Source organism: Papaver somniferum, chromosome 4 (assembly GCF_003573695.1).
Source record: "Papaver somniferum cultivar HN1 chromosome 4, ASM357369v1, whole genome shotgun sequence".
Classification (NCBI taxonomy): Eukaryota; Viridiplantae; Streptophyta; class Magnoliopsida; order Ranunculales; family Papaveraceae; genus Papaver; species Papaver somniferum.
The window spans coordinates 39,502,279-39,526,578 of NC_039361.1; the positions used below are offsets into that span (position 1 = coordinate 39,502,279).

The 24,300-nt window shown below is 36.8% G+C and overlaps 7 protein-coding genes across 15 annotated transcripts; all 7 read left to right on the forward strand.

Moving 5' to 3' along the window:
* The first annotated feature begins 538 nt into the window (after positions 1-538).
* Positions 539-2,993, forward strand: LOC113275208 (cytochrome P450 76AD1-like). The gene is made up of 2 exons (XM_026524661.1): positions 539-1,612; positions 1,964-2,993. The coding sequence occupies exons 1-2, from the start codon at positions 680-682 to the stop codon at positions 2,597-2,599; spliced, it is 1,569 nt and encodes a 522-aa protein (XP_026380446.1). The 5' UTR covers positions 539-679; the 3' UTR covers positions 2,600-2,993.
* LOC113275205 (geraniol 8-hydroxylase-like) lies at positions 2,807-5,777 on the forward strand. Of its 8 annotated transcripts, none has more exons than XM_026524657.1 (4): positions 2,807-2,937; positions 3,548-3,648; positions 4,080-4,533; positions 4,730-5,549. In XM_026524657.1, the coding sequence occupies exons 2-4, from the start codon at positions 3,614-3,616 to the stop codon at positions 5,360-5,362; spliced, it is 1,122 nt and encodes a 373-aa protein (XP_026380442.1). In that variant the 5' UTR covers positions 2,807-2,937; positions 3,548-3,613; the 3' UTR covers positions 5,363-5,549. The 8 variants fall into 8 exon arrangements, with proteins under 8 accessions (XP_026380442.1, XP_026380439.1, XP_026380441.1 ...); XM_026524656.1 differs by having other exon boundaries at positions 2,837-2,937; positions 3,525-3,648; XM_026524658.1 differs by having other exon boundaries at positions 2,900-2,937; positions 3,571-3,648.
* A 125-nt stretch (positions 5,778-5,902) lies between these two features.
* Positions 5,903-9,709, forward strand: LOC113275209 (chloride conductance regulatory protein ICln-like). Its single transcript, XM_026524662.1, has 7 exons — positions 5,903-6,276; positions 6,379-6,502; positions 7,101-7,209; positions 7,376-7,435; positions 7,533-7,595; positions 7,694-7,770; positions 9,368-9,709. The coding sequence occupies exons 1-7, from the start codon at positions 6,107-6,109 to the stop codon at positions 9,440-9,442; spliced, it is 678 nt and encodes a 225-aa protein (XP_026380447.1). The 5' UTR covers positions 5,903-6,106; the 3' UTR covers positions 9,443-9,709.
* Positions 9,710-9,930: 221 nt separating this feature from the next.
* LOC113275206 (ferruginol synthase-like) lies at positions 9,931-11,933 on the forward strand. Of its 2 annotated transcripts, XM_026524660.1 has the most exons (3): positions 9,931-10,070; positions 10,208-10,973; positions 11,054-11,933. In XM_026524660.1, the coding sequence occupies exons 2-3, from the start codon at positions 10,269-10,271 to the stop codon at positions 11,684-11,686; spliced, it is 1,338 nt and encodes a 445-aa protein (XP_026380445.1). In that variant the 5' UTR covers positions 9,931-10,070; positions 10,208-10,268; the 3' UTR covers positions 11,687-11,933. The 2 variants fall into 2 exon arrangements, with proteins under 2 accessions (XP_026380445.1, XP_026380444.1); XM_026524659.1 differs by having other exon boundaries at positions 9,931-10,973.
* A 4,954-nt stretch (positions 11,934-16,887) lies between these two features.
* On the forward strand, positions 16,888-17,421 carry LOC113272383 (inactive cytochrome P450 76AD1-like). The gene has a single exon (XM_026522226.1). It carries the CDS (start codon positions 16,888-16,890, stop codon positions 17,419-17,421), a length of 534 nt encoding a protein of 177 aa, XP_026378011.1.
* A 34-nt stretch (positions 17,422-17,455) lies between these two features.
* Positions 17,456-18,151, forward strand: LOC113273760 (flavonoid 3',5'-hydroxylase 1-like). Its single transcript, XM_026523379.1, has 2 exons — positions 17,456-17,858; positions 17,943-18,151. Exons 1-2 carry the CDS (start codon positions 17,487-17,489, stop codon positions 18,090-18,092), a joined length of 522 nt encoding a protein of 173 aa, XP_026379164.1. The 5' UTR covers positions 17,456-17,486; the 3' UTR covers positions 18,093-18,151.
* Positions 18,152-21,716: 3,565 nt separating this feature from the next.
* On the forward strand, positions 21,717-23,612 carry LOC113275210 (ferruginol synthase-like). The gene is made up of 2 exons (XM_026524664.1): positions 21,717-22,812; positions 22,891-23,612. The coding sequence occupies exons 1-2, from the start codon at positions 21,817-21,819 to the stop codon at positions 23,521-23,523; spliced, it is 1,629 nt and encodes a 542-aa protein (XP_026380449.1). The 5' UTR covers positions 21,717-21,816; the 3' UTR covers positions 23,524-23,612.
* The last annotated feature ends 688 nt before the right edge of the window (positions 23,613-24,300 follow it).

Genomic DNA, 24,300 nt, shown 5'->3' on the forward strand with positions numbered 1-24,300 from the left:
ACATAGGTTCGCATTCTTTCAGCAAGAAAAATTCTTACACAACCCTTCTCCTAAATCCAAATTAAAAATTCTTACACCTTCAGCTAATCTTGACAGACTTACTTTTCGGTTCTGTATTAAACAATTTCTTTTTTCTTGCCAGTAACAAGGCCCTTCATCTTGGTCATAACAATTTGGGTTTCAAGATCCTCACTCCCTATGAGCTCCATAAAGAAACTGTAGAATGTCCTTGCTTTCTGCTTGACAGTCATGAACAATGAATGCTATGCTGCTTCTGGTTGCACCAAACGATATCCAAATGAAGAAAGTTGAATCCGAAAATACATTTTGCAAATTGGACTTTCTGCCAAGTAGTAATGCAATATTCAAGATCCGGAACTGGCAAAATTTTATCAATAAGTATTACTGGTTAACTTTTATTAATATATATATTCAGAGATGTGAGTGCCAAGTTTTCTATGACATATCTATCTCTTATTAAATAGTGCAAGTGTGCAACTTGTCTTTGTTTTTCCCCGGCGGCTTATTAAAATATGTTCTAATAACCCAAATAAAACCAGTCCTCAGATCTGATCAGAATAACAGAAGAAACCATTTCCTAGATTCAATTACCTAAAATAGGCATCATAAGCAACCTAAATCATCTTCAGTTAGTTGCAAACATAGTGTCAGATACTTGATGATTTCTGAAGTTTCTAATTGGTCAGGGTGGAAGGATATTGTCAGCAACAATGGAGTAGTCGTCTCTGTGGCGGTTACCGTGGTGGCAATCTCTTGGTCTATAATTAGCAGGAGGAGGAACTGCGGAAAGTCGTTGCCGGGACCGCGAGGGTTCCCCTTGATTGGCAACCTTCTATCTCTAGAACCTGATCTCCATTTTTATTTTACAAAGTTAGCTAAAGTTTATGGTCCAATTTACAAACTTCAATGGGGTATGAAATGTTGTGTTGTACTGAATTCTCCAGCTCTGGCTAAGGAAGGCCTCAGAGATCAAGATGCTAAGTTTGCTGATCGCGACGGACCTGTCGTGGGGATGGTTTTATCCTATGGTGGTATTGACATGGTATGGAGTTCTAGTGACAGTGAATGGAGAAAACTTCGAAAGATATGTGCCCATGAACTGATGAGTAACACAAATCTTGATTCTTGTTACAGTCTCCGTAGAAATGAGGTTCGAAAGATGGTGAAAGACTTGTACAGCAAAATCGAAACACCAGTCGACGTCTACGGAGCAGTGTTCACAGCGAACCTTAATGTGATAATGAGTATTCTGTGGGGTGGCACACTGGTTGGGGCCGAGAAGACAAGTGTTAATGCAGAATTCAGGCAACTATTTCATGAGATTGTTGAGCTGAGTGCTCAGCCTAATGTTTCAGATTTTTTTCCGTTTCTTGAATGGTTTGACATACAAGGTATTGACAAGAAAGCAAAGGCGCTATTAGCATGGATGGACCGAATCTTTGCTTCAATAATCGATCAGCACATGAAATTGGAAAGGACCGAGGTGCAACACAAAGAAAGCAAGGACTTTCTGCAATTTCTTCTGGAGCTCATGGAGAAACAGGATCCTAAAACACAAATTACCATGACCCAGATGAAAGCATTATTCATGGTATTGCTTTTTCTTCCTCTTTCACCATTTCACTTACTTTACATTTTTTTTGACTATAAACATAATACGGCATAGCTCTGCATGATAATAGAAACTTGTTTACCGTCCCGTTATCGAATGTCTGTGCATAGTGGATTGCATCATATCTACGTTTTGAATTTTGTTTTGGGGTCCCTTTGTTTAGTCGATTCTTGGTTTGGATTCAATTAGTCTTTGATATGAAACTTGGAATAATTTTGAAATTCCAATTTTGATACGCACCTTGATGCGAAAATTCGTTTAGCTCGCTAGGAGCAAGGTTTGGTTACTGTTGCTCAAGTTCTTTACCTTTGGTGATGTTTGCATATCCAGGATATTGCTGTTGGGGGGACAGACACAACATCGGCGACAGTGGAATGGGTGATAACTGAAATGATGCAGAATCCAGATATGATGAAAAAGGCTCAACAAGAGTTAGAAGAAGTGGTCGGGAAGAACAACATAGTGGAAGAATCTCATATCTTCAAGTTGCCTTACTTGGATGCAGTTGTAAGAGAAACCCTTCGATTACACCCGCCAGGTGCAATGTTGGTTAGGCGTTGCCCTGATTCACCTTGCACAATTGGTGGTTACACTATTCCTAAAGGTGCTAAAGTGATTTTCAATGTGTGGGGAATGCACATGGATGCAGACGCTTGGAGCAATCCGTCAGAGTTTCTACCTGAGAGGTTCTTAACTAGTACTCCTGATAATATGAAAAAATATGATTACAGAGGAAATAACTTCAACTATCTTCCATTTGGGTCTGGGAGGAGGGTCTGTGTTGGGATTTCTCTTGCAGAAAGAATGGTAACGTATCTATCAGCTACGCTATTGCATTCATTCGACTGGCAGTTACCTGAAGGTACAAAACTCGATCTCACGGGGAAGTTTGGTATCGTTTCGAGGAAGGCGATACCACTTGTGGCTGTACCTACTCCTAGATTTTATCCTGAATTTTACGAGTAAGACATAAATGAAGTACCATGACATTGCAGTTGAGTTGAGAGGCACATTTCGTTGATATTGGGAGTGGGACTGTTATAACGGTAATAACAATTCGTGGCGGATCCATAATAACGGCTATTTTAACGTTTTTTCGGCTTTTGTTTCTTTCTTTCTTTCTTTCTTTCAGTTTTCCCCAGTAATACCATTTTCTGATGGCTGTTGTAACTTGTAACTCTTAAAGTCTAAACGGTCGGAGATAGTTGCTTAAAGAGATGGGAACTAGCAAATTCCATTCCAGACGTTTGCTTTGTTCCTTATTTCACAACACTTGATTAGATTTTGACTATCCCATTTGATAGGTTTGTATTTTAATTTTGATTTTCGCTTGTGATTTTATTACGGCTGTTTTGTTTGATTTTATATCGCTTATGTGTTTGTTGAATGTTCTAACTGACCGCCTTTCTCTTTATCATTAAAATTCGTGTGTTTTGTATCTCTATTAACTAGTAAGCTGTTGTTACATTCCATCTTTACATATTTGAAGAAACTGAACCTAGAGCAATATTCTGATAATCGAAATTCTATAGAAAAGCATCAATAATGTGAACTGAACCAATGAATACAGCCGTTCTCAAGGTAAGTCCGATAAAATACTTAAAAAGGAAAAGAAGTTGGTGAAATACTCCTTTCTCATAATCAACATGTGGAATGGTGGCAGTCTGAAAGAGAAATCTGTCAATCCTTTTACTTAATAATTTAGTCAACTTTGGTATTCTGCCCGAGAAAACCCATCAAAACATAACCTTCATGAATCTGGATCTGATTCTACACGTCTTCTTTTAAAAATATTTCAATAGTAGGTGATAGTTGACATACATATTTATATACGGTTCATTCTCTTTATGTTCATTACCCAGCCTCACTGCAATTTTCTCTTTGGAAATAGCTTAGGCTGGTCTATAATTGCAGGTTCATTTAAGATGATTTCACAGATTTCAGATTTGTCATGGTGGCGGTGGATCGAAAACGTCACAAATGGCGGAAACAAAGTCAATACCGGAGTTTCCATGGTAATGTTGGTGCTAATAACTTGTATTTATGTAGTTATTGGTAGGAGATTACACAGGAGGGGCAATGGAGAAACACGATTTCCACCTGGTCCACGAGGGTTACCTTTGGTTGGAAACCTTCTTTCATTAGAACCTGATCTCCATGTATACTTTGCAAAATTATCTAAAATATATGGTCCAATTATCAAACTTCAGCTTGGTAGGATGCACGTGACTGTGTTGAATTCTTCTTCCGTAGCAAAAGAAGTCCTTAGAGACCAAGATGCAAACTTTTCCGGCAGGGATATACCAACATCAGTGTTGATTATGACGTATGGTGGGAAAGATATTATATGGGGTCAAAGTGATCAAGAGTGGAGAAAGCTTCGTAAGATATTGACTCATGAACTATTGAGTAACACAAGTCTTGATTCTTCTTATTCTCTACGCAGGTCCGAGGTTAGACGGATGGTGAAAGATGTTTATGGTATGATTGGTACACCCATAAATGTTGGTGAGCAAGTGTTTGTAGCAACTCTAAATGTGGTATTGAACATGTTATGGGGTGGCACAATTCAGGGGGACGAGAGGATTCGCGTTGGAATTCAGTTTCGGCAGTTGTTTAATGAAATGATTGAGCTAGGCCTCAAACCCAATATTTCAGATTTTTTTCCAATTTTTACAAGATTTGACATACAAGGAATCGAGAAGAAGTCGTGGAAGATTTTTAATGAGATGGATCGGATGTTTGATTCGGTCATTGATCAGCACTTGAAATTAGAGAAGGGGAATAACGGACTGCAACAGAGAAGCAGTAAAGACTTTTTGCAGTTTCTATTGGAGCTCACTAAAAAACAAGAGTTCAAAACACAAGTAACTATGGCTCAGCTTAAGGCCTTGCTCCAGGTATGTAATTCTTCGTCCTTTCTTAATAAGATTTCTTTTTATGTGAGCAACATATTAGTTATTAAGGTAGGTCTTTAGAGTCCTAATTGTAAGTTAGTTTTAGTAATCCATTTGAAGCTACCACTGGAATGATATTGGTTCACACACTCTTTGGTTAATTTGAAACTTAATCATGTAATCATATACAAATATGCAGGATGTTGTTGTAGCTGGGACTGACACATCCGCGACGACATTAGAATGGGCAATGTCAGAAGTGATTAAGAATCCAGAAGTTATGAGGAAGGCTCAAGAAGAGTTAGATGAAGTAGTAGGTAAAAACGGCATCGTAGAAGAGTCTCATATGAACCAGTTGCCTTACTTAGAAGCAGTGGTGAAGGAGACTTTAAGGTTACATCCTGCAGGACCATTATTGATTCCACATCGCTCTATTAAATCTGCAATAGTTTCTGGATACACTATTCCAGAGGGAAGCAGAGTGTTTGTTAATGCGTGGGCTATTCATAGAGACTCGGAGGCTTGGAACAATCCGCTAGTGTTTCAGCTGGAGAGGTTCTTGAGTAGTGATGATAATCTCAAGAAATATGGTTACACAGGTAACAATTTTGATTATATTCCATTTGGGTCTGGGAGGAGGATTTGTGCAGGAACTCCTCTTGCTGAAAGAATGTTAATCTATGTATTAGCTTCTCTTCTGCATTCATTTGATTGGAAATTACCCGAGGGGGGAAATCTTGATCTTACGGAGAAGTTTGGGATTGTTTTGAAGAAAGCAACACCTCTTGTTGCTATTCCTACTCCAAGGTTATCAAATCTTGATTTTTATTGAGAAAACTTTACTCGAATAAACTCTTACCGTCTTGAATCACCACGTCTCTGAAATTTTTGGATTTCAAAGAAAACTTTGCACTAAAGTTATGCAGATCTTACAAATAGTTTTTTCCTGAAGTGACAAGTTGTAAAGAGATATAATGTATTAACATTGTTATTGCGCATCAATGGGTGCCTTTTTGCTATCCTTTATGAGTTTATTTATTGTTTCATTTCACAGCTCCTTGTTTTTCATTCATCGCATACACCACATTGCTGCCGTTACTCCCCAAATGAAGATGTGTGATCCCTTGTCCAATTTCCCATTTCTCTGCATCAAGGAGTGCCAGTGCCTCTGCCTGCTCAGGGTCTAAAACTTTTGTCGAACTACATCTAAGTCCATGGATTAACCTGCAGAATCACGAATCATTACTCCAGGTCCTGCTAAACCAGTTTCTTTTAACATACGAGGCATCAAAATTCAGCTTCACATGCTGGAATCTAGCAAAGTCTCCAGAAGGAGACTACTTTCTTACTTGACGTGCCTACCCCTGAAAATCTCTTAAATGTCTCTTAAGTAGATAGAATCTAACGGTTATCATGACATACCAACAATGCGGTTGTACAACACCTTTTACAACACACACGCAGCATAATCATTATATATGGTCATTCCTCCTTGTACACCGAAAGACCTTGGCGCTCTAAACCCTAACCAGACAAAGAAAAAAGAAGAAGAGCGAGCGATTTCATCATCATCATAATGGTTTCACTTGGAATAAGAAATTTCACAGACAGGATCGGAGATGGTGCTGGAGAACCACTTTTAGATGTTGAGAATGGTGAAGAATTGATGCATATCCAACCCTTAGTAGCCATTGTTCTTGCAAATCGACCTCCTGAATCTCCTGGAACTCTTTACATAACCACCAAGTAATTATTATTATTATTATCTATCATTCCTATTGTTGTTGTCGCAATTTCTCCAGGTCTTTTGTTTTTTAACTTCTAATTTTTTTTTTGTTTGTAATGCAGACGAATTATTTGGTTGAGTGATGTAGAGAGGGAATTGGGTTATGTAGTTGATTTCCTATCAATTTCTCTACATGCTGTTTCTACAGACCCCGAGGCTTACGCATTGCCTTGTATTTATGCTCAGGTAATTTTTAATGTTTCTAGGGTTTGGTAAATTTTTTGTTTTGTTTTCCTTAGGGTAAAAAAGAGAAGCTGAATGGAGATTTTGTTCACCTATATGTGCGCAATTAAGTTTTGGTTGGTTGCGGTATGGACTGTGGGTGATTTGTTTGCATTTATGCATGGAACACTGCATAATCTATGCTTGTAACTATTACATGGCTGCATTACAGATTTTTGGTTGGTCATTACAGATTTTTCGTTCTGTCTTGACTCTTGAGATACTTCGTATTACTTACAGATTAAGCGTTCTAATAATTAAATGCTGCATAATCTACTTGTACTATACATGGGTTGCGCAACAGATTTGAGCATTCTGTTTGTGTGAATGCCTGAAGTGCTGCCTAATCTACTTGTATTTTTGCATTGCATCTTATCTAGTTAGCTTCTTTTCATTATTTATACTACCACCATGCGGATCGTGCGTTCTCCATAGTCTTTATAAGTTTTTATCTTTCTCCTTATGTTCCCTTATTGGCTTGGCCCCTCGATTATAAATCTGTTGTTAGCAGCTTAACTAATCAGTTTGTTATGTCTTGTTTCCTTTTATTTTTTATTTATAGGTTGAGACTTTAACAACTGGACAAGAGCAGTCAGATTCAGATAGTATTCAGTCATTAGACTTATCTGAGATTGAAGAAATGAGGCTTATTCCTTCTGATCCTACCCAGTGTATCCTTCTCCAATAAAAATTTACAATTTGAAATTCTATTAGTTACCTGATTTATCTTTCTGTATTTTTTTTGGGTGGGTCTCGTGATATCCTGTTGACATGGTTTTTGTGTGACCTATAATGGACAATACTCTTTTGATGGTCCTTAACTTTCTTACTCGGCAGTGGATGATTTGTTTGACATCTTCTGTCAGTGTGCTGAACTAAACCCTGACCCCGACGCAGGTTATTACTATTACTTATTGTTTATTTTTAAATGTTGTCGTCAATTATTAAGTTTTGAGCTTTGTGTTTTACTCTACTCACTTTGGTAAATGAGCAGAGCCAGAGGACGATCCTGATTGGGTTTTCAATGCTGACCAGATTGAAGTTGAAGAAGATGATGGTAAAGTCAAAACTCATTTGTACTTGCTACTAATATTTGTCTCTCTTTTCCTGTTATTTTTTGCTTTCCACTCTAATGTAGATCTCTTTTTCCATCAGGTGGTGATTGTGAAGATCCTGAAAATCCTATTGGTTTTTCAAATGGTGAACATGAGCTATCTCGTTCTGTGCTCGAGGTATGTGTGCTATGAATGCTCATCATTATGCTTGAAAATTTTAATTTTTGTGTATCTGCCCTGTGATTGATAGGAAGAGATTTACATGCTGTATGTTACCGAATTCTCACATTTGCAATATTCACACCCTTCGTATCAAAATCTTGTAGAATCTTTATGTGCTTGTTAAATTGTTGATGGGGAGTCCTATACTTCTCTCTTCTGTATCGTTCTGTTGTTTTTCATCTTGAACATAGATCCATCTTGTTCCATTATAGTATCGGTTAAGAATGCATACAACAAATTGAACGTGTAGTCAGAGACGACATTATTCAATGCGTCAAACATTGGTTTAGAAAGGATGATTCCCTTGTGGGAGATCATGTTGCCAAAAAACAATACATGTTGGATGCTTATTTCGTCATATTATAATTGTTTAGAAGTTGGAACTGGAGATTGAACGTAGATTCAGGGACGAAAATTCTCAGAAACTTAAATCTGAAGCATTTTTATCCGTGGTAAATAATCAATATAAGTAGGTGGTAGATTCTGGGTTATGGACAATTTTCTTGCGACTCATAGCAATTCAATAGTGAGTTTTTTGTCTGTCTATATTAGAAAATCATTTTGTTTTTATCTATACAATAATGACTCTAAAATAATTTGCATACAACAGTGCGTACCAAACATGAAGTTAATGAGTTTTAGGTAGGGTTAAAGATGAATGGAAGAGATTAAGACTTATGTTATATAACTTAAAATGATTGTACAATTTGCTATCATGGTAATGGCGTCATTGTGCTAAACACGAACCAACTTAAGTTGTCAAACATGATTGGGAGGATGCCTGGTGGAGTGGAAATTACTAGGCCTTCCAAGTAGGGTAGACTTCCTGTTTGACTGCCAAACCATCCGTTGATCAGATATAAGTATTAGCTGCTCAAGATAGATGAGAAGATTCACTAACCAGATCTGGAAAGTATTATCTGCTCAAAATAGCTGAAAAGACTCGCATTAGGCTAGTGATAGGAACAATTATTTAATACTCACATTTAGTTCATCCGCACTTTGAATCTATTCATGTTGTACGCAAGATGACATACAAATTCCGTGTCTATAAAGGATCGAGTTTCAGTTTCGAAGTTGTTTAGTTGGTACTCATTATGTACCATCATAATGTGCTTCATGACTCCTGTACTGTGCAAGTTTGACACTACACTTTTAGTGGGTTAATTAAATAATGTTTGCGGTGAGAAGTTGGGTAGTTTGACACGGGACAGGTGTCGGTGACCCCAAGATATGATACCGACGAGACACATCAAAAGGTTCAAGTGATGTTGAATGCATGGCTTGGGCAGCCCATCCACTTGCTTTGCATATTTGTAACAATGACCACAAAGCTCGACTTCAGGGCTTATAGAGACTCTTGGCTGATTTCTTTGCAAAGATGGACATGATGTTTTACTTTTTCTTGCAGTATATATGATTTTGTACAAGCTGTTGTGCAGATAGATGTCATATGTATATTTTTAGTTACCATGAATAACATTCTCTATAAACACTGTCCTTCTCTTTTCAATTCTTCCTTGGATGACTTATCTTTTTTTACATGTAACAGCTTCAAATTGACGATCAACGCTTTCAAGATGCTTCAGAGGAAATGGGTCGCGAGACAGATAGTGGGCATCAGTGAGCTTTCCCTTTCAGTTTAGATAATTTGGCCCTTCCTCTGTGACCGTGAGTCTTCACTAGTTATAACAAGTCATATAACGTACATTTGTAAACAGTTCCAATGTTTTAAGTATTTAGAAGTACTGTTTAACTAAAGCATATGTGCAAGGTTTTGGGGTCACCTTTTGTTTATTTGGTATTGGTTAGTGACCGATTGACCTCTAAACAGAAAAAAAAAAAACACGTCAGAAGATGGTTACAGAAGAGAAGGCTTTTAAAACAAAAAAATTGTGGAAAGACATGTTTAGACTTTTTTAAATTTTTTATTAAGCTCCTAATGAAAAAACGACATGTTTGGACTTTTATATTTTATCTTATTGTTTTGGATCATAGACCAATTCAAGTGGTACAAACTCTTTTTTGCTCTTTGATCATACCAAAGGCCGAATTACATCTGGGTAAACTCTTCCATTGGGTACTGTGAAAGTCATTTGCCATCTTTGTATAAATTCGGTCCGTGAGCACTAAATATTTCACTTATAACTTTTTCTTCCGGTTACTGAAAATTTTAGAAACAGATATCTGCTATGGCAAGCATGGCGAAGCAAGGTGGTTACATCATCGGCGAGAACTCGATCATATTTGCTATGGTGAGTGCTGTGCTGATCATTGTAATTTCTTGCTGGTACTCATTTGGAAATGGAAAGTCGAGAAGAAATGGAGAACTACAATTGCCACCTGGGCCTCGAGGTTTACCTTTAATTGGCAGTCTTCTTTCTTGTGGCAGCGATCTTCATACTTACTTTGGGAAATTAGCTGAAACCTATGGTCCAGTTATAAAAGTTAAAATGGGTAGCAAAATATATGTTGTAATAAGTTCAGCTTCAATGGCAAAAGAAGTTCTGAAAGACAATGATTCTATTTTGGCTTACCGTGATACACCCATTGCCGCATTAGTTTCAAGTTATGGTGGTTCAGATATTGCATGGAGTCCAAGTAACTCAGAATGGAGAAAACTTCGAAAAGTTCTCGCTCATGAACTGCTGAGTAAAAGAAGTCTTGAATCATGCTACGATTTACGCAGAGAAGAAATCCGGAAAACAATTATTGAAATATACAAACTGAAGATTAGTATGCCCATAAATTTTGGTGAAGAAGTCTTTGTAACAATTCTTAATGTGATTACGGGAATGTTATGGGGTGGTACAATTCAAGGAGAACAGAGGTCCAGGGTTGATGCTCTCGAGTTTCGGAAGGTGATCGTTGAGCTGAATACACTAGTTGGCAAACCTAATGTCTCGGACTTCTTCCCCGTTCTTAGATGCTTCGATATCCAAGGTATTGAACGTCAAGCAACAGCTCTCTCTGCGTGGTTAGACTGCAAAATCGATTTGGTTATCGACCATAAGGAGAAATTAAAAGACAAGGACCAATTTCAGACTTGCCAAAGCAAGGAGAACAGAAAGGATTTTGTGCAACTTCTTTTAGAGCTCATGGAACAAGAAGATGATGAAAGGCAAATAAACAGCACCCAGCTTAAGGCCTTATTTGTGGTATATAATACTCTCACCCTTTTCACCAATTGTATTTGCCTAATCCACTCTATGACCATTGTATTAAAATATTAATGCAGGACATTGTCATGGCCGGCACTGATGCAACATCGACAACCATAGAATGGGTAATGACAGAAATGATGCAGCATCCAGAGATTATGAAAAGAGTACAAGCAGAGTTGGATCAAGTTGTAGGAATTAACAACATGGTGGAAGAGTCTCATTTGTCAGAGCTTCAGTACTTAAATGCAGTATTGAAAGAAACATTAAGGCTACACCCAGCCGCACCCCTTTTACTTCCTCATTCTTCAAGTTCTCCGTGTCAAATTGGCGGCTATATTATCCCCAACGGCGTGACAGTATTATGTAACGCGTGGTCGATACATCGTGACCCAGAAGTCTGGGCCGATCCGTTGAAGTTTCATCCCGAAAGATTTTCAAGTAATGAAGATGTTAAGAAGTTTGACTACAATGGTAATAATTTCATTTATATTCCATTTGGATCCGGGAGAAGAATTTGTTCTGGAATTCCTTTAGCAAAAAGAATGTTGCCGTACGTGTTAGCCTCTCTTCTGCACTCCTTCGATTGGCGATTACCTAAGGATGCAAAACTCGATTTAAGGGAAACATTTGGTGTTGCCTTAAAGAAAACGACTCCGCTTGTTGTTATTCCTACACCAAGATTAGATAATCTCGAGCTTTATACGTAATGCTCCACTCCTGGGGGTGATAACAATATTGTAGTAACATATTTAGCAAAATACGAGGTTGAGGTCGAATTGGCTTCAGTTGTTAAAATTTTTATGTTCTCTGTTCAAAATCTCATTAAATGGTGTGTGTTTCTGTTTTGTGATAGATTTAGCCGTACCGAATTTTGGTAAAAAGTCTGGAAGCAATTTGTGATATATTCAAGAGGTTGTTTATGAGCAAGCAAAGTTAATAAAGAAAGCTCCATTATCTCGTGTGGGGAGTATGAGCAGTAGTCACTTGTTAGATTTTTGGATATCCAAATAAGATTTCTTACTAACTAGTGCGGAAGCAGTTAACTCGGAAACAGTACTACTTCTTGTTGTTTTTTATTAGGAAAATTTCTTGTTTGGTCCTAGGCCCATATAGTTATTTATAATAGGGTCCAACCGGATTTTTTTTTATCCCGGAGGTCCAAAATTAATTAAAACATGGAAATATCCATAATGCCCATTACTACCAAACGTGTGTGTCTACACTGCTTACAAATTTGAGTACATATTTGGTACACTGCTTAAAAATTCGAGTACATATTTGCTACACTGCTTACAAATTTGAGTACATATCTGTCGCACTGCTTAGAAATCTGAGTACATATCTGTCGTACTGCTTACAAATCCGATTATATATCTGAATGCTTACAAATTCGAGTACATATTTGCTGCACTGCTTCCAGGTAGAGTACAAATCTGTAAGAATCAATGATAAATAAATTAGAAAACGTATTACATCACATACATTGTGATGATTATAATTTTTCTTCGACTGTATTGCCATGCTTCTGGGGGAAAAGCAAGGATCTTCTATTATCGTTTTCTTCTTAACTGCATATAGATTGACTCGCTTTACGTACTGCTAGTGTCAATGCCTGCAGACACACAAAAATTAAAACGTTCATCATAGGGGCCATAACTTATGCCCAAACATACAGAGTCTAATTTGAGGAACCATACAAACCAATGCAAATAAAACTCATAATGCACGACAAATGGTCTCCACCAATAAATCCAGAATTTAATGAACCTGAAAAACTGTGGGCTGCACGGTGATATTACTGACTGAGCCATCCTGCTCTGTTGCGGTCTCCACCAATAAATCCTGCAGAAATACATCGAAGTCTGGTCAACAAAAGCAGCAATCTCATGGAAATCCAGTCATAATATAACTGAAAAACTATATTACTTCTGCTGAAATAAGTCGTGCAACTATGTTTTTTGTTTTTGCTAGTTTCTTACAGTTAATCGACAACCAAAAAACTAAACTGGAAGCACATAATTGGCATTCTTGATGCCCCTGCCATTAATCCAAAGCATCTAATACACAACAGTTAATACATTAAGAAAAAGAAAAAAAACATTAGTATCAACAATGAGAAGACATTTACAGCATAAGCTGCGCTTTACCCCGAAGCTAACATTAGTAGTTTTCCTCAATCATAGCCATAAAGAATTTAAAAGGGGTGTAATTAAATTCAAATTACCATGGGAGGTTATCAATGATTTTACCTGTCGATTGTTACCACATAATGAGAAATTTTTTATCAGCAGTAGCTTAATCAAATCTAAGAAGAGCCGAACCTGAAACGCAGGAGACATTAATTTAACATCTAAAATAAAAATGGTTCTAAGCAAGCACAGGAATTGCAATTCGGTGGATTAATGAAGGAACCCCAACCTTGAGTGTTACTGAGAAAAGTACACATCTGTTCCAACAACGAAGTTCTCTATGTCACATTTGTTATGCAACTCAGATATGCGCACATATTAATAAATTTAATCTGCTTGCAAGGCTCTATTATTGTCATGGAAATATATACTCGATAGGATAATAAAATAGAAAAACCCAAACTCCTGAATCAGCTAATATCAATATAGAAGACAATGGTCATGGAAAAAATCAATTAATGTTCCACTGAAGAAGAATTCTTTTCAAAGACATCTAAATCAATTCCTGAGTTCTACGCCATGTCTCCAATTTATGCTCATTTTCTAAGCTTTATCAAAACCATTGTTTGGGTGTATTCTATCATTGTTTCATCTGATGTGTTCAACTTAGTCAGCATTAACAACTGTCCAGATGATAAATAAGAAAGTTAAGTTAACATATTAACTGAACCAAACCTGTGAGAGCAATCATTCTACACCGCAAAATCCCTATTATTGTGGCGATTTTTCAATAGAATTTTTCTCATCTTTGGTCGACTCTTCCTGCAAAGGAAAAATAAAGAAATGGTTAACCATTTAGTTGTATATATAGTTGATAAAGAAAAGATCAACATTGGTGTCAGGGAGAACAGACTGGAGATAACCATTTAGTTGTATATATAGTTGATAAAGAAAAGATCAACATTGGTGTCAGGGAGAACAGACTGGAGATAAAATGCATTCTTAAAAACGACAATCGTTGCAAGATAGGAATATTCTTTGATAGTAATTAACTTAAGGTTAGTTATTTGTATACACGACTCATGGAGACTGTATTGTCTAATGCAACTCCATAGCAGTTGGGGCTTTAGTAATATTAACAGCTCAATACCATAGTACCAACTCCATATGCTCATCATCAACGGACGGTTGTCTCCCAGCCAACTTTGATGTCGTTTAATACCAAAAGGCAGTACCAATGGAGTAACGGTGGTTTTGAGCAGCAAAAACAACACACGGAAAAAGGAAACACCAATGAAAGCCTATTCTACACAGTAATCTACTTTTCATGGATTTCATATGTACATCAGCGGGAGAAAAAGAAGCAATACCAAAAGGAGAGAAATTAAACCATGGTTGTACCTGCAAAATGGCGAGTACAAACCTGTATATGAATACGTACCGCGTAAAACACATCAACAAAACTAGAATCTATTTCAGTATTTCACACACTTACTGAATCAAACACAACAAAAAACACTTACTATCACTATGTGACATATGTACTAAAGATTCTTGAATTACAAATCAACTGCATGACAAGAATAGGTGACAGATCTATGAAGAATAAGAGAATCGAAAGACATATTACCGTATTTAACATACTTACTGAAGGATAAGACTAAAAAGGTGACAAAACTATGAATCAAACACAACAAAGAGCACTTCATATCAGTATCTGACATATGTACTTGTGGATAATAACATCTGAATCTACAAACAAGCGTGGTTTTGAAGCAAAAAACAAAAAGATAATCAAATTAAGGAAGTTCTTTTCACTATTCCACATATGTACCTATGATTCATAAGTAAAAATCAACTGCATGTCAAAAAAAACTTATAAATATACAAATACAACAAAATCAAAACAGTTATATCTCAGTATTGCATACATGTACTTCTAGATCAAGCAAAAAAAAATTAAAAAACTATAAATACAACAAAATTAAAGCAATTTTTATCAGTATTCCATATATGTACTTCTGATCCAAACAATTTGTAACAACAAACAAGCATGATCTGAACTATTTTCATCAAAAACTACCAGTACATCATATATGTATTGATGGTTCATAAAGAAAAACAAAGTGAAAAAAATCTAAAACTAACAAAAAGAAACTAGTATAGGCAAATCTCATAACGAAATAAACAAAAAATGTGAGGATCCATCTAGATCTGACCTATTTTCACGAGAATAAACTAATCAAGGAAGGAGATCGAAAAATCAAACATCAAAAAGGACCATATATATGTACAGATCGAAAAAATCACCAAACAATGCAAGATCAAGATAATTCAAGTGATTATGTAAAAATTGTACATTCAAGCAAAGATTACTAAACTGAAGTGTTGACTTACCAAGACAGAGCGATTAATTGGAAGCACTAGTAGAAAGAAAAGCAGCAGTGAAGATCGAGAGACTTGTTTAGTGTAGAAACAGCTTATATCTGGAATCACAATGTTTAACCGGCCGCCATTAAAGAGAAAGTCTGAGAACTGGGAAGGAAAACCCTCGAGAAGGAGGAGGAGATGTTTCTGAAAGAAAAGGTTTAAAGGAAAATGAAAAGAGGGTTTTGATTATTTTAGACACACACGTTTGTGTTTTATATACTCGAGGGTGTTTTGGGAATTATAATAATACGTTTCATGTGTTCCGCACGTGTACAGGACCTAGGCTTAAAAAATTGGGTCCATTTTTTTTTTTTTTAATTATGGACCTCTGGTTACTGGGCTTTAGTGGGTGGACCTGCCACTAACTAAGACTACTATATTAGTACCTATTGGTAATTCCTACTTTTTATTATCAAAACTAGTCATAAAAACCCAAGGTGACCAAACTTGTGGTACGAAAACCCCACTCAAATGTTGGGATCCATTAAAACTCCATCGTAAACAAAATTGATACAAAAACCCCAAATTTTTAAAAATTAATACAAATACCCAAATTTAAATGTTGGTTTAATCATAAAATTTGTTGAAACCAAAATAAAATTTGGACTTTTTGTGTTAATTTTGTTTTGATGGGGTTTTTGTGTTACTTTTATTTTGATGGATTTTTTGTGGAAGGATGGTGACACCTCTGGGGTTATAACTCGCGGACCGTTTTATTATTGCAAAAGGAGAATTCACTAAAAATAAGGTACTTAAGGGATACCTTAACCCAATAAGGTAGTTTGTGTAAGCAAAAACATATTGGCTTATCAAGATGTCAAGGGACACAATTCAGCACCCAACAGGTAAGGTGGGAAAATTTTCATTGATCATAACTTGTGGTGAATGATTGCTAGTATGTCCGACGGATTTTAAATCGATAGCCTACTTTCAATAATTGTTTTTAGTCTTTTCCTTTTTTTCCAATTGGCGGGATGTGATGATGGTGATGGCAGCGACTCAATGGCATAATGGTGTTTATTTAGCCATCGTAAAAGTGATTGATACAGTGGAAGAAATAATTAACCAAATCTTCTGATAAGATCGGTCAGAAATAATACTGGTCGTGATAAGATCGGTCAGAAAAACATACCTCTTCTTCTATGATATGCTGACTATAATACAGTGTCTAAATTTGAAAGAGAAACGTTGAATAGCATCTGGATAGACTCTAGCCATTTGCCAAAGTTGTATAAATTCGGTCCCTGAAGACTAGATGTTTCACTTAAACTGCTTATTCTGCAGATAATTGAAAATTTTCGTCTCCGATATGCAGTGTATAAACTGATATAATTAAGAAAATATCTGCTATGGCAAATGCACTGAAAGAATTGGGTTATACATGGTGTTGCAGGATCACATTGGCTCTTGCAAGTGCTGTGCTGGTCATTGTAATTTCTCGCTGGTACATATTTCCAACTGGAAAGCCGAAAAGGAATGGAGAATTACAGTTGCCACCCGGGCCTCGAGGGTTGCCGTTAATTGGCAGTCTTCTTTCTTGTGGCAGCGATCTTCATAGTTACTTTGGGAAATTAGCTGAAGCCTACGGTCCAGTTATTAAAGTTCGAATGGGCAGCAAAATATATGTTGTAGTAAGTTCTTCTTCACTAGCGAAAGAAATTCTCAAAGACAATGATTCTAGTTTTGCTAACCGCGATACGCCCATTGCCGCATTAGCTCCAAGTTATGGGGGTACAGATATTGCATGGAGTCCAAGTAACTCAGTATGGCAAAACTTCGAAAAGTTCTCGCCCATGAACTGCTCAGTAAAAAAAGTCTGGAATCATGCTGCGACTTTCGCAGAGAAGAAATTCGGAAAACAATTAATGAAATATACAGGTTGAAGATCAATACGCCCTTAAATTTCGGCGAACAAGTTTTTATAACAACTCTTAATGTGATTACGGGAATGTTATGGGGTGGTGGTACAGTTGAAGAAGAAGAAGAAAAGTCTAGGATTGATGCTCTTGAGTTTCGTAAGGTGATTGTTGAGCTGAATAATTTAGCCGGCACGCCTAATGTTTCAGACTTCTTCCCCGTTCTTAGATGCTTTGATATCCAGGGGATCGAACGTCAAGCAACAGCTCACTCTGCATGGTTAGACCGGAAAATCGACTTGGTTTTCGACCACAGGAAGAAACTTAAGGACAAGGACCTCCTACTTCAGACTTGCCAAAGCAAAAAGAAGAGGAAGGATTTTGTGCAAATTCTTTTAGAGCTCATGGAACAAAAGGATGGTGAAACGCAAATAACTAGGACCCAGTTTAAGGCCTTGTTTATGGTACGTACGTTTATTCTCACTCGTTTCAGTTTACACCAAATTAATCCATTTTACGACCAACTTATTATTAAATATTGCATGCAGGACATCATCATGGGTGGTACAGATGCGACTTCCACAGCCCTAGAATGGGTAATGACAGAAATGATGCAGCATCCAGAGATTATGAAAAGAGTACAAGCAGAGTTGGATCAAGTAGTAGGAACTAACAATACCGTGGAAGAGTCTCAATAATCGGAGCTTCATTACTTGGATGCAGTGGTGAAAGAAACGTTTAGGCTACACCCAGTTGGACCCCTTTTACTTCCTCATTCTCCAAGTTCTTCATGTGAAATTGGTGGTTATATTATACCTAAAGGTGTGACAGTATTATGCAACGCATGGTCAATACATCGTGACCCACAAGTTTGGAGCGATCCATTAAAGTTTCTTCCCGAAAGATTTTTAACTGACAAATTCGACTTCACTGGTAATAATCTCAGTTATATTCCATTTGGATCTGGGAGAAGAATTTGTCCTGGAATTCCTTTAGCAAAAACAATGTTGCTATATGTATTAGGTTCTCTTGTGCACTCATTCGACTGGCGATTACCTAAAGATACAAAAGTCGATTTTAAGGCAACACTTGGTGTTTCCTTAAAGAAAGCGACTCCCCTTGTTGTTATTCCTACTCCAAGATCAGATAATCTCGAGCTTTATATGTAAACCTATTAATAAATTATGGGTATCTAGGGATCACTGATCAAAGATAAAATGAAAAAGAGATTTTAACGTGGTTCGGCACTAACACCTACATCCACACAAACCCCGTAGGGTGAAACCATTATTGATCATCAGTAGGAACTGAGATAATATTACACTTACATTGGAAGTCTTATTTATAGACTTAATAACTAAACCTAGGAGATAACAGAATATCTCATTTGACCAGGTAGTACATATCCTAGAAAACTAATAACGTATTTATCTAGGTTTTCCTTAACTTGGTATTTGCTTCATGCACGGTCACTTGATCTTCTCTGCTACACAGTAAAATACTCCAATACCCCCCTCAAGTTGGACATGGAGATATTGGAAGTGTTCAATTTGAACAATTTCTTGAAAGATACGAAACTTGTAACCAAAACTTTGTAGTGTACTTGTAACCAAAACTCTCTAGTGTAAACTTCACGCACGGTCGCTTGATCCTCGAATACAAATCACGGTCACTTGAACAAAGGTAACCACGAAATGGAAGCAACAAAAGATGTCACAAATTGTAACAATACAATCTTCCATGAAACTTTTTTGAAGGATTCCCAGTACTTTGTAGTCTTGTATTTTGAAACGCGTCATTAAGAATGGAGAATGATTTAAGGAATTAAAATTGAACATGGAAATATGTTCAGCTGTTTTTGGAAATTGAGATTTCCAAAGATATGGAATGATATATTCAGAAATGAATGGATATTGAGATTTCCGAAGATATGGAATGATATATTCGGAAATGAATGGATATTTCATTATTTCTCCAAAAATTTTGGAAGGAAAAGAGAAAATTTTAATGAAATGTTGAATTTGTCAACATAACTTAACTTAGGAAAGAATAGCCTAATGTTTGTGAATGACTCACCGGTCAACCCAATCAAATATTGGATCGAAACCAAAATGATGTGAATTCATCATGAATTCAACATCTTCGAAGAGAAACTTTAGGAATTATTAGCTCATAAAAATTGGAGCCTAAGATTTTAAAATTTTGATCATGGATAAAGATCTGAGACGAGTTCTCTTTGAACAAAACACATAACATTTCCTGAAGACCACATTAATTAGTTGTTAAACTGATAAAAAATCAATGTGGGATAAGAGTGCCGAATGATCAAGGCATGACTATTAACAAAAGCAGTTGGCTGTGTAGCCATTACAATGCTTTGAAGGTATAGTTCGATGTATGGTTTGATAGTGTGATAACTAATCAAGGATATAAACATCGATGATGATGATGATGAGATGTAAAACTAATAAAGATGAGTTTGACGTAAAGAAATAACATATCGAATCAAATCTGTTCGACAATTCATAGTGAGGAATTGCGAGGTGGAAAATTTCTGATGAAAGCAGTAATATTCCATAACTATATTTGACTAAAGAAGGTCGAAAAAGGGTATTGTTCTTGATAAAACGAACAAACAAAATACTGAGAATATTAAGAATAAATAATGCTGATGATGTGTAACAGAAACCACACCAACAAAAACAAGAAACGATGATGACTCTGAAATGCTGAAGTCATCTATCATCTGCTCTTGAGAGTAAAACAAACATGGAGATAAAATCCAGCATTTTGTTTTGAGAACAAAATCCACGTTAGTGGCACAACATTATCATTTAATCAACTTGATAACGAGAATACAAATGTTTAGTTAGGACTTATGAGCCAAACTAATGAAAAAGATCGATTGACAACAAATTGTGTCGGACTAATAAATAGAAGATTGGATTTAGATGAAGAAATCCTTGATTTAGGATTATGATTTTTGATATTAAATAGAACCATCTTAGGTCTATCTATTGATCGATACTCATAGTCATAGGATTGTAAAAGACGAAACTCATGATGATGGGAGCATCGCCGAAGTTTAGAAAATGAACCAGGCTATTACACAGGAAACAATTAAAATTTATCGAAGCCTTTTCATAAACCAATTCCTTCATTGTAAAGGAATAAATAAAAAATGTAAATCATCCATAGAAAATATAGACTAATATTGAAGACTAGTCCGAACATATAGATGAGAATGATAAAAAAATATCAAAGAAAGCGGAACTAATTTGAGCGGATCTCTCCGCTCTGATACCATAATAAATTATGGGTATCGAGGAATCATTGATCAAAGATAAAATGAAAAAGAGATTTTAACGTGGTTCGGCACTAACACCTACGCCCACACAAACCCCGTAGGGTGAAACCATTATTGATCATCAGTAGGAACTGAGATAATATTACACTTACATTGGAAGTCTTATTTATAGACTTAATAACTAAACCTAGGAGATAACAAAATATCTCATTTGACCAGGTAGTACATATCCTAGAAAACTAATAACCTATTTATCTAGGTTTTCCTTGACTTGGTATTTGCTTCACGCACGGTCACTTGATCTTCTCTCCTACACAGTAAAATACTCCAATACCTATGCATCGTGCACAACAGTTAGAAAGCTTTCGTAGCATCTTGAATAGACGGGAAGGTAATGGAGTAGCGGACAAGATGAATAAAAAGGCAAGAACTTCAGGAACATGTAGTTTTAATTGGGGCAATGCCCCAGATTATGTTTATGCTTTAGTTTGTAAGGACATCGTTTCTGTAACTGATGTTGTAGCTCACACTACTGAGCTAGTAAAACCTTATTCCCTAATTTACGCAAATTTGGTTTGAAAAATAAAAAAAGTGATGAAAAAATTCCCTTGTCCCAGTCGCAATAGCAAATGTCTATTTAACTGCAGGAGGAAAAAGCAAGATATCTGCTTGGAATTTCTTGACAAGGTATAAATTTAGCGAGCCGGCTGCCACAGTCATTGACGACTTTTGATAGCCGTCGCAGCGTCACTCCTTAACTAACCTGCCTAGGGCGGGCAAGTTACCTCACGTGGGTATAGATGATTCATAAATCTATTTAGCCACCGAATTTTTGTCATTATTGGATTATTATCAAGTCGCCTGCCTTTAGTGACCATTGCCTGTACCCGTTACTAATAAATTAACCAAATTAACATCTTTAGCACCAAATCATATCCTTCAGTGACGTCTACGGCCTATCTACCCTGAAACCAAGTTTTCTTGTAGACTTGTAGTATTCCCACCTTTAAATGTACTTGCTGGACTTCTTTTCGAAACACCTAAACATCAACTAATTCTTCAGTATGATGTGCTTTAGTTCTTGAAAATCTTGCTCTCCAAAATTTCATCAAGAAATGAATATGATTATGAGCGTAGATGATATTGTAGGTGTAGCTAAGGAATTCGTTTGGCCATGGAGTTGCAGAAAAGAAGATGGAAACATCAGCGGAGAAAACCAGATCATTTTCGTTATGGTGAGTGTTTTACTGATCATTGCAATATCTTACTGGTACATATTTCGAAATAGGAAATTAAAATTACCACCGGGGCCTCGTGGGTTACCGTTAATCGGAAACCTCCTTTCTCTAGAACCCAATCTGCATGTGTACTTTGCCAATTTAGCTGAAGTTTATGGTCCAATTGTAAAACTTCAAGTAGGTAGCAAAATCTTTATAGTAGTAAGTTCTACTTCACTGACGAAAGAAGTTTTAAAAGACAATGATGCAATTTTCGCAAACCGTGATGCTCCAGTTGCCGCGTTAGTTGCAAGTTATGGTGGTGTAGACATTGGTTGGAGTGCTAGTAATTCAGAATGGAGAAAACTTCGAAAAGTTTTCGCCCATGAAATGTTGAGCAACAAAAGTCTTGATTTAAGTTATGGATTACGAAGAGACGAAATGCGAAAAACAGTTAGTGACATATACAAGCAGAAGATCGATACACCGATAAATTTTGGCGAGGAAGTGTTCATAATAATTCTTAATATGATTATGGGGATGTTATGGGGTGGTACACTCCAGGGAGAAGAGAGGTCTAAGGTTGGTGCTGAGTTTCAGAAAGTGATCGGTGAACTGGTTAAACTGATCGGGAGAACTAATGTTTCGGATGTCTTTCCGGCTCTTAAAATCTTTGACATACAAGGAATCGAACGTGAAGCAAAAGTTCTTTGCCTGTGGTTAGACCGGATAATGGATTCTGTTATCGACCAGCGGGTGAAACTGAATGACACGGACCAGACTTGCCAGAGCAAAGAGAGCAAAAAGGATTTCTTGCAACTTCTTTTGGAGCTCATGGAACAAAAGGATCCTAAAACGCAAATAACTAAGACCCAGCTTAAGGCCTTATATTTGGTACGTATAATCTCTTTTTTTTTTTTAAATATAATTTTTGTTGGCTAACCGAACATATTAACTTGTTAAATATTGTAGGACATTGTTGTGGCTGGTACAGAAACAACATCCACAACCATAGAATGGGTGATGACAGAAATGATGCAGCATCCGGAGATTATGGAACGAGCACAAGCAGAGATAGACCAAGTAGTAGGAACTAACAACACCCTGGAAGAATCTCATTTATCGAAGCTTCATTACTTGGATGCAGTGGTAAAAGAAACATTCAGGTTACACCCAGTTGCACCCCTTTTAATTCCTCATTCTCCAAGTTCGTCATGTGAAATCGGTGGCTACATTATCCCTAAAGGCGCTACGGTGTTTTGTAACGCGTGGGCAATGCAACGTGATCCAGATGCTTGGAATGATCCGTCAACTTTCCAACCTGAAAGATTTTTGAGTGACGGAAATGTTAAGAAGTTCGATTACAATGGTAAGAATTTCAGCTATCTTCCATTTGGATCCGGGAGAAGAATCTGTGCTGGAATTCCTTTGGCTGAAAGAATGTTGACATATGTTTTAGCCGCTCTGTTGCACTCATTCGACTGGGAATTACCTAGACATACAAAACTTGATGTTGCGGAAACATTTGGGATTGCGTTAAAGAAGTCGACTCCCCTTGTTGTTATTCCTACGCCAAGATTGGTTAATCTTGAGCTTTACATGTAACAAAGCATCAGTCAGTTTAAGTGATATAATGCTGAATAAAGTCCCCTGTAAGTTTTGATAAGGAATAAAAGTCTCTTTGAAATGATAAAGAATCCGAGCATAAGCAAACTAACGAACAATGAGTGCATAACAATAAAAGGTCTCATGGGTTAACCCATCCATCCGAAAACACGACTGCCGGATGATAAAAGGTCTGTATGTTAAAACCCCATCAATCTGAAAAGCACGACTGCCCCAACACCGGAGATAAACTTGCCAATGAGAAACCTGCCAAATCATGACGGTTCGACCCATTAACACGACAAGTGGAAAAGTAGGCCCAGGTAACCGACCGGCGAAGAGAACACCGGAAACGGCAAACATATCCAAGCAATATGTAATGTAACCATAGGTTCATAGGAGCGACCAACGTATATATAAGTTTAGGGTTTTCTTTGACAAAAAGAACTTTAATCGTCGGAGCTGTTTCAGAAGATTCATCCCCACCCTCTCTCTGACTTAGTTTTATAGAAAATGTCAAATAGATTTAGGATCCCAACCAACATCAGTCCAGAACAGAGTATGATCTTCTGGAGATTCATATTTGAGAAGGTAAAAGTTTCTAATTCATTCTGTCTCTTCTTCAACATCCTTTAACCTTTTCGTCATTTGGAATTGTTCTTGACCTCGTTTCTTTGTCTCTTGTTTTTCTTCATATTCCTTGAGTTTTTCTTCCTATTGTGTAGCTCTTGATTGATTTTCCATTCAATAGATGTTTAGCTTTGAATTTAACCTCAA

Coding starts and splice junctions, on each gene's coding strand:
- LOC113275208 (XM_026524661.1), top strand. CDS start 680: ATGATTTCTGAAGTTTCTAATTGGTCAGGGTGGAAGGATATTGTCAGC. Junction 1,613..1,963: donor AGATGAAAGCATTATTCATG/GTATTGCTTTTT, acceptor TTGCATATCCAG/GATATTGCTGTTGGGGGGAC.
- LOC113275205 (XM_026524651.1), top strand. CDS start 3,481: ATGTTCATTACCCAGCCTCACTGCAATTTTCTCTTTGGAAATAGCTTA. Junction 4,534..4,729: donor AGCTTAAGGCCTTGCTCCAG/GTATGTAATTCT, acceptor ACAAATATGCAG/GATGTTGTTGTAGCTGGGAC.
- LOC113275209 (XM_026524662.1), top strand. CDS start 6,107: ATGGTTTCACTTGGAATAAGAAATTTCACAGACAGGATCGGAGATGGT. Junction 6,503..7,100: donor TGCCTTGTATTTATGCTCAG/GTAATTTTTAAT, acceptor TTTTATTTATAG/GTTGAGACTTTAACAACTGG. Junction 7,596..7,693: donor TGAAGTTGAAGAAGATGATG/GTAAAGTCAAAA, acceptor TTTTTCCATCAG/GTGGTGATTGTGAAGATCCT.
- LOC113275206 (XM_026524659.1), top strand. CDS start 10,008: ATGGCAAGCATGGCGAAGCAAGGTGGTTACATCATCGGCGAGAACTCG. Junction 10,974..11,053: donor AGCTTAAGGCCTTATTTGTG/GTATATAATACT, acceptor ATATTAATGCAG/GACATTGTCATGGCCGGCAC.
- LOC113272383 (XM_026522226.1), top strand. CDS start 16,888: ATGGCAAATGCACTGAAAGAATTGGGTTATACATGGTGTTGCAGGATC.
- LOC113273760 (XM_026523379.1), top strand. CDS start 17,487: ATGTTATGGGGTGGTGGTACAGTTGAAGAAGAAGAAGAAAAGTCTAGG. Junction 17,859..17,942: donor AGTTTAAGGCCTTGTTTATG/GTACGTACGTTT, acceptor TATTGCATGCAG/GACATCATCATGGGTGGTAC.
- LOC113275210 (XM_026524664.1), top strand. CDS start 21,817: ATGAATATGATTATGAGCGTAGATGATATTGTAGGTGTAGCTAAGGAA. Junction 22,813..22,890: donor AGCTTAAGGCCTTATATTTG/GTACGTATAATC, acceptor TAAATATTGTAG/GACATTGTTGTGGCTGGTAC.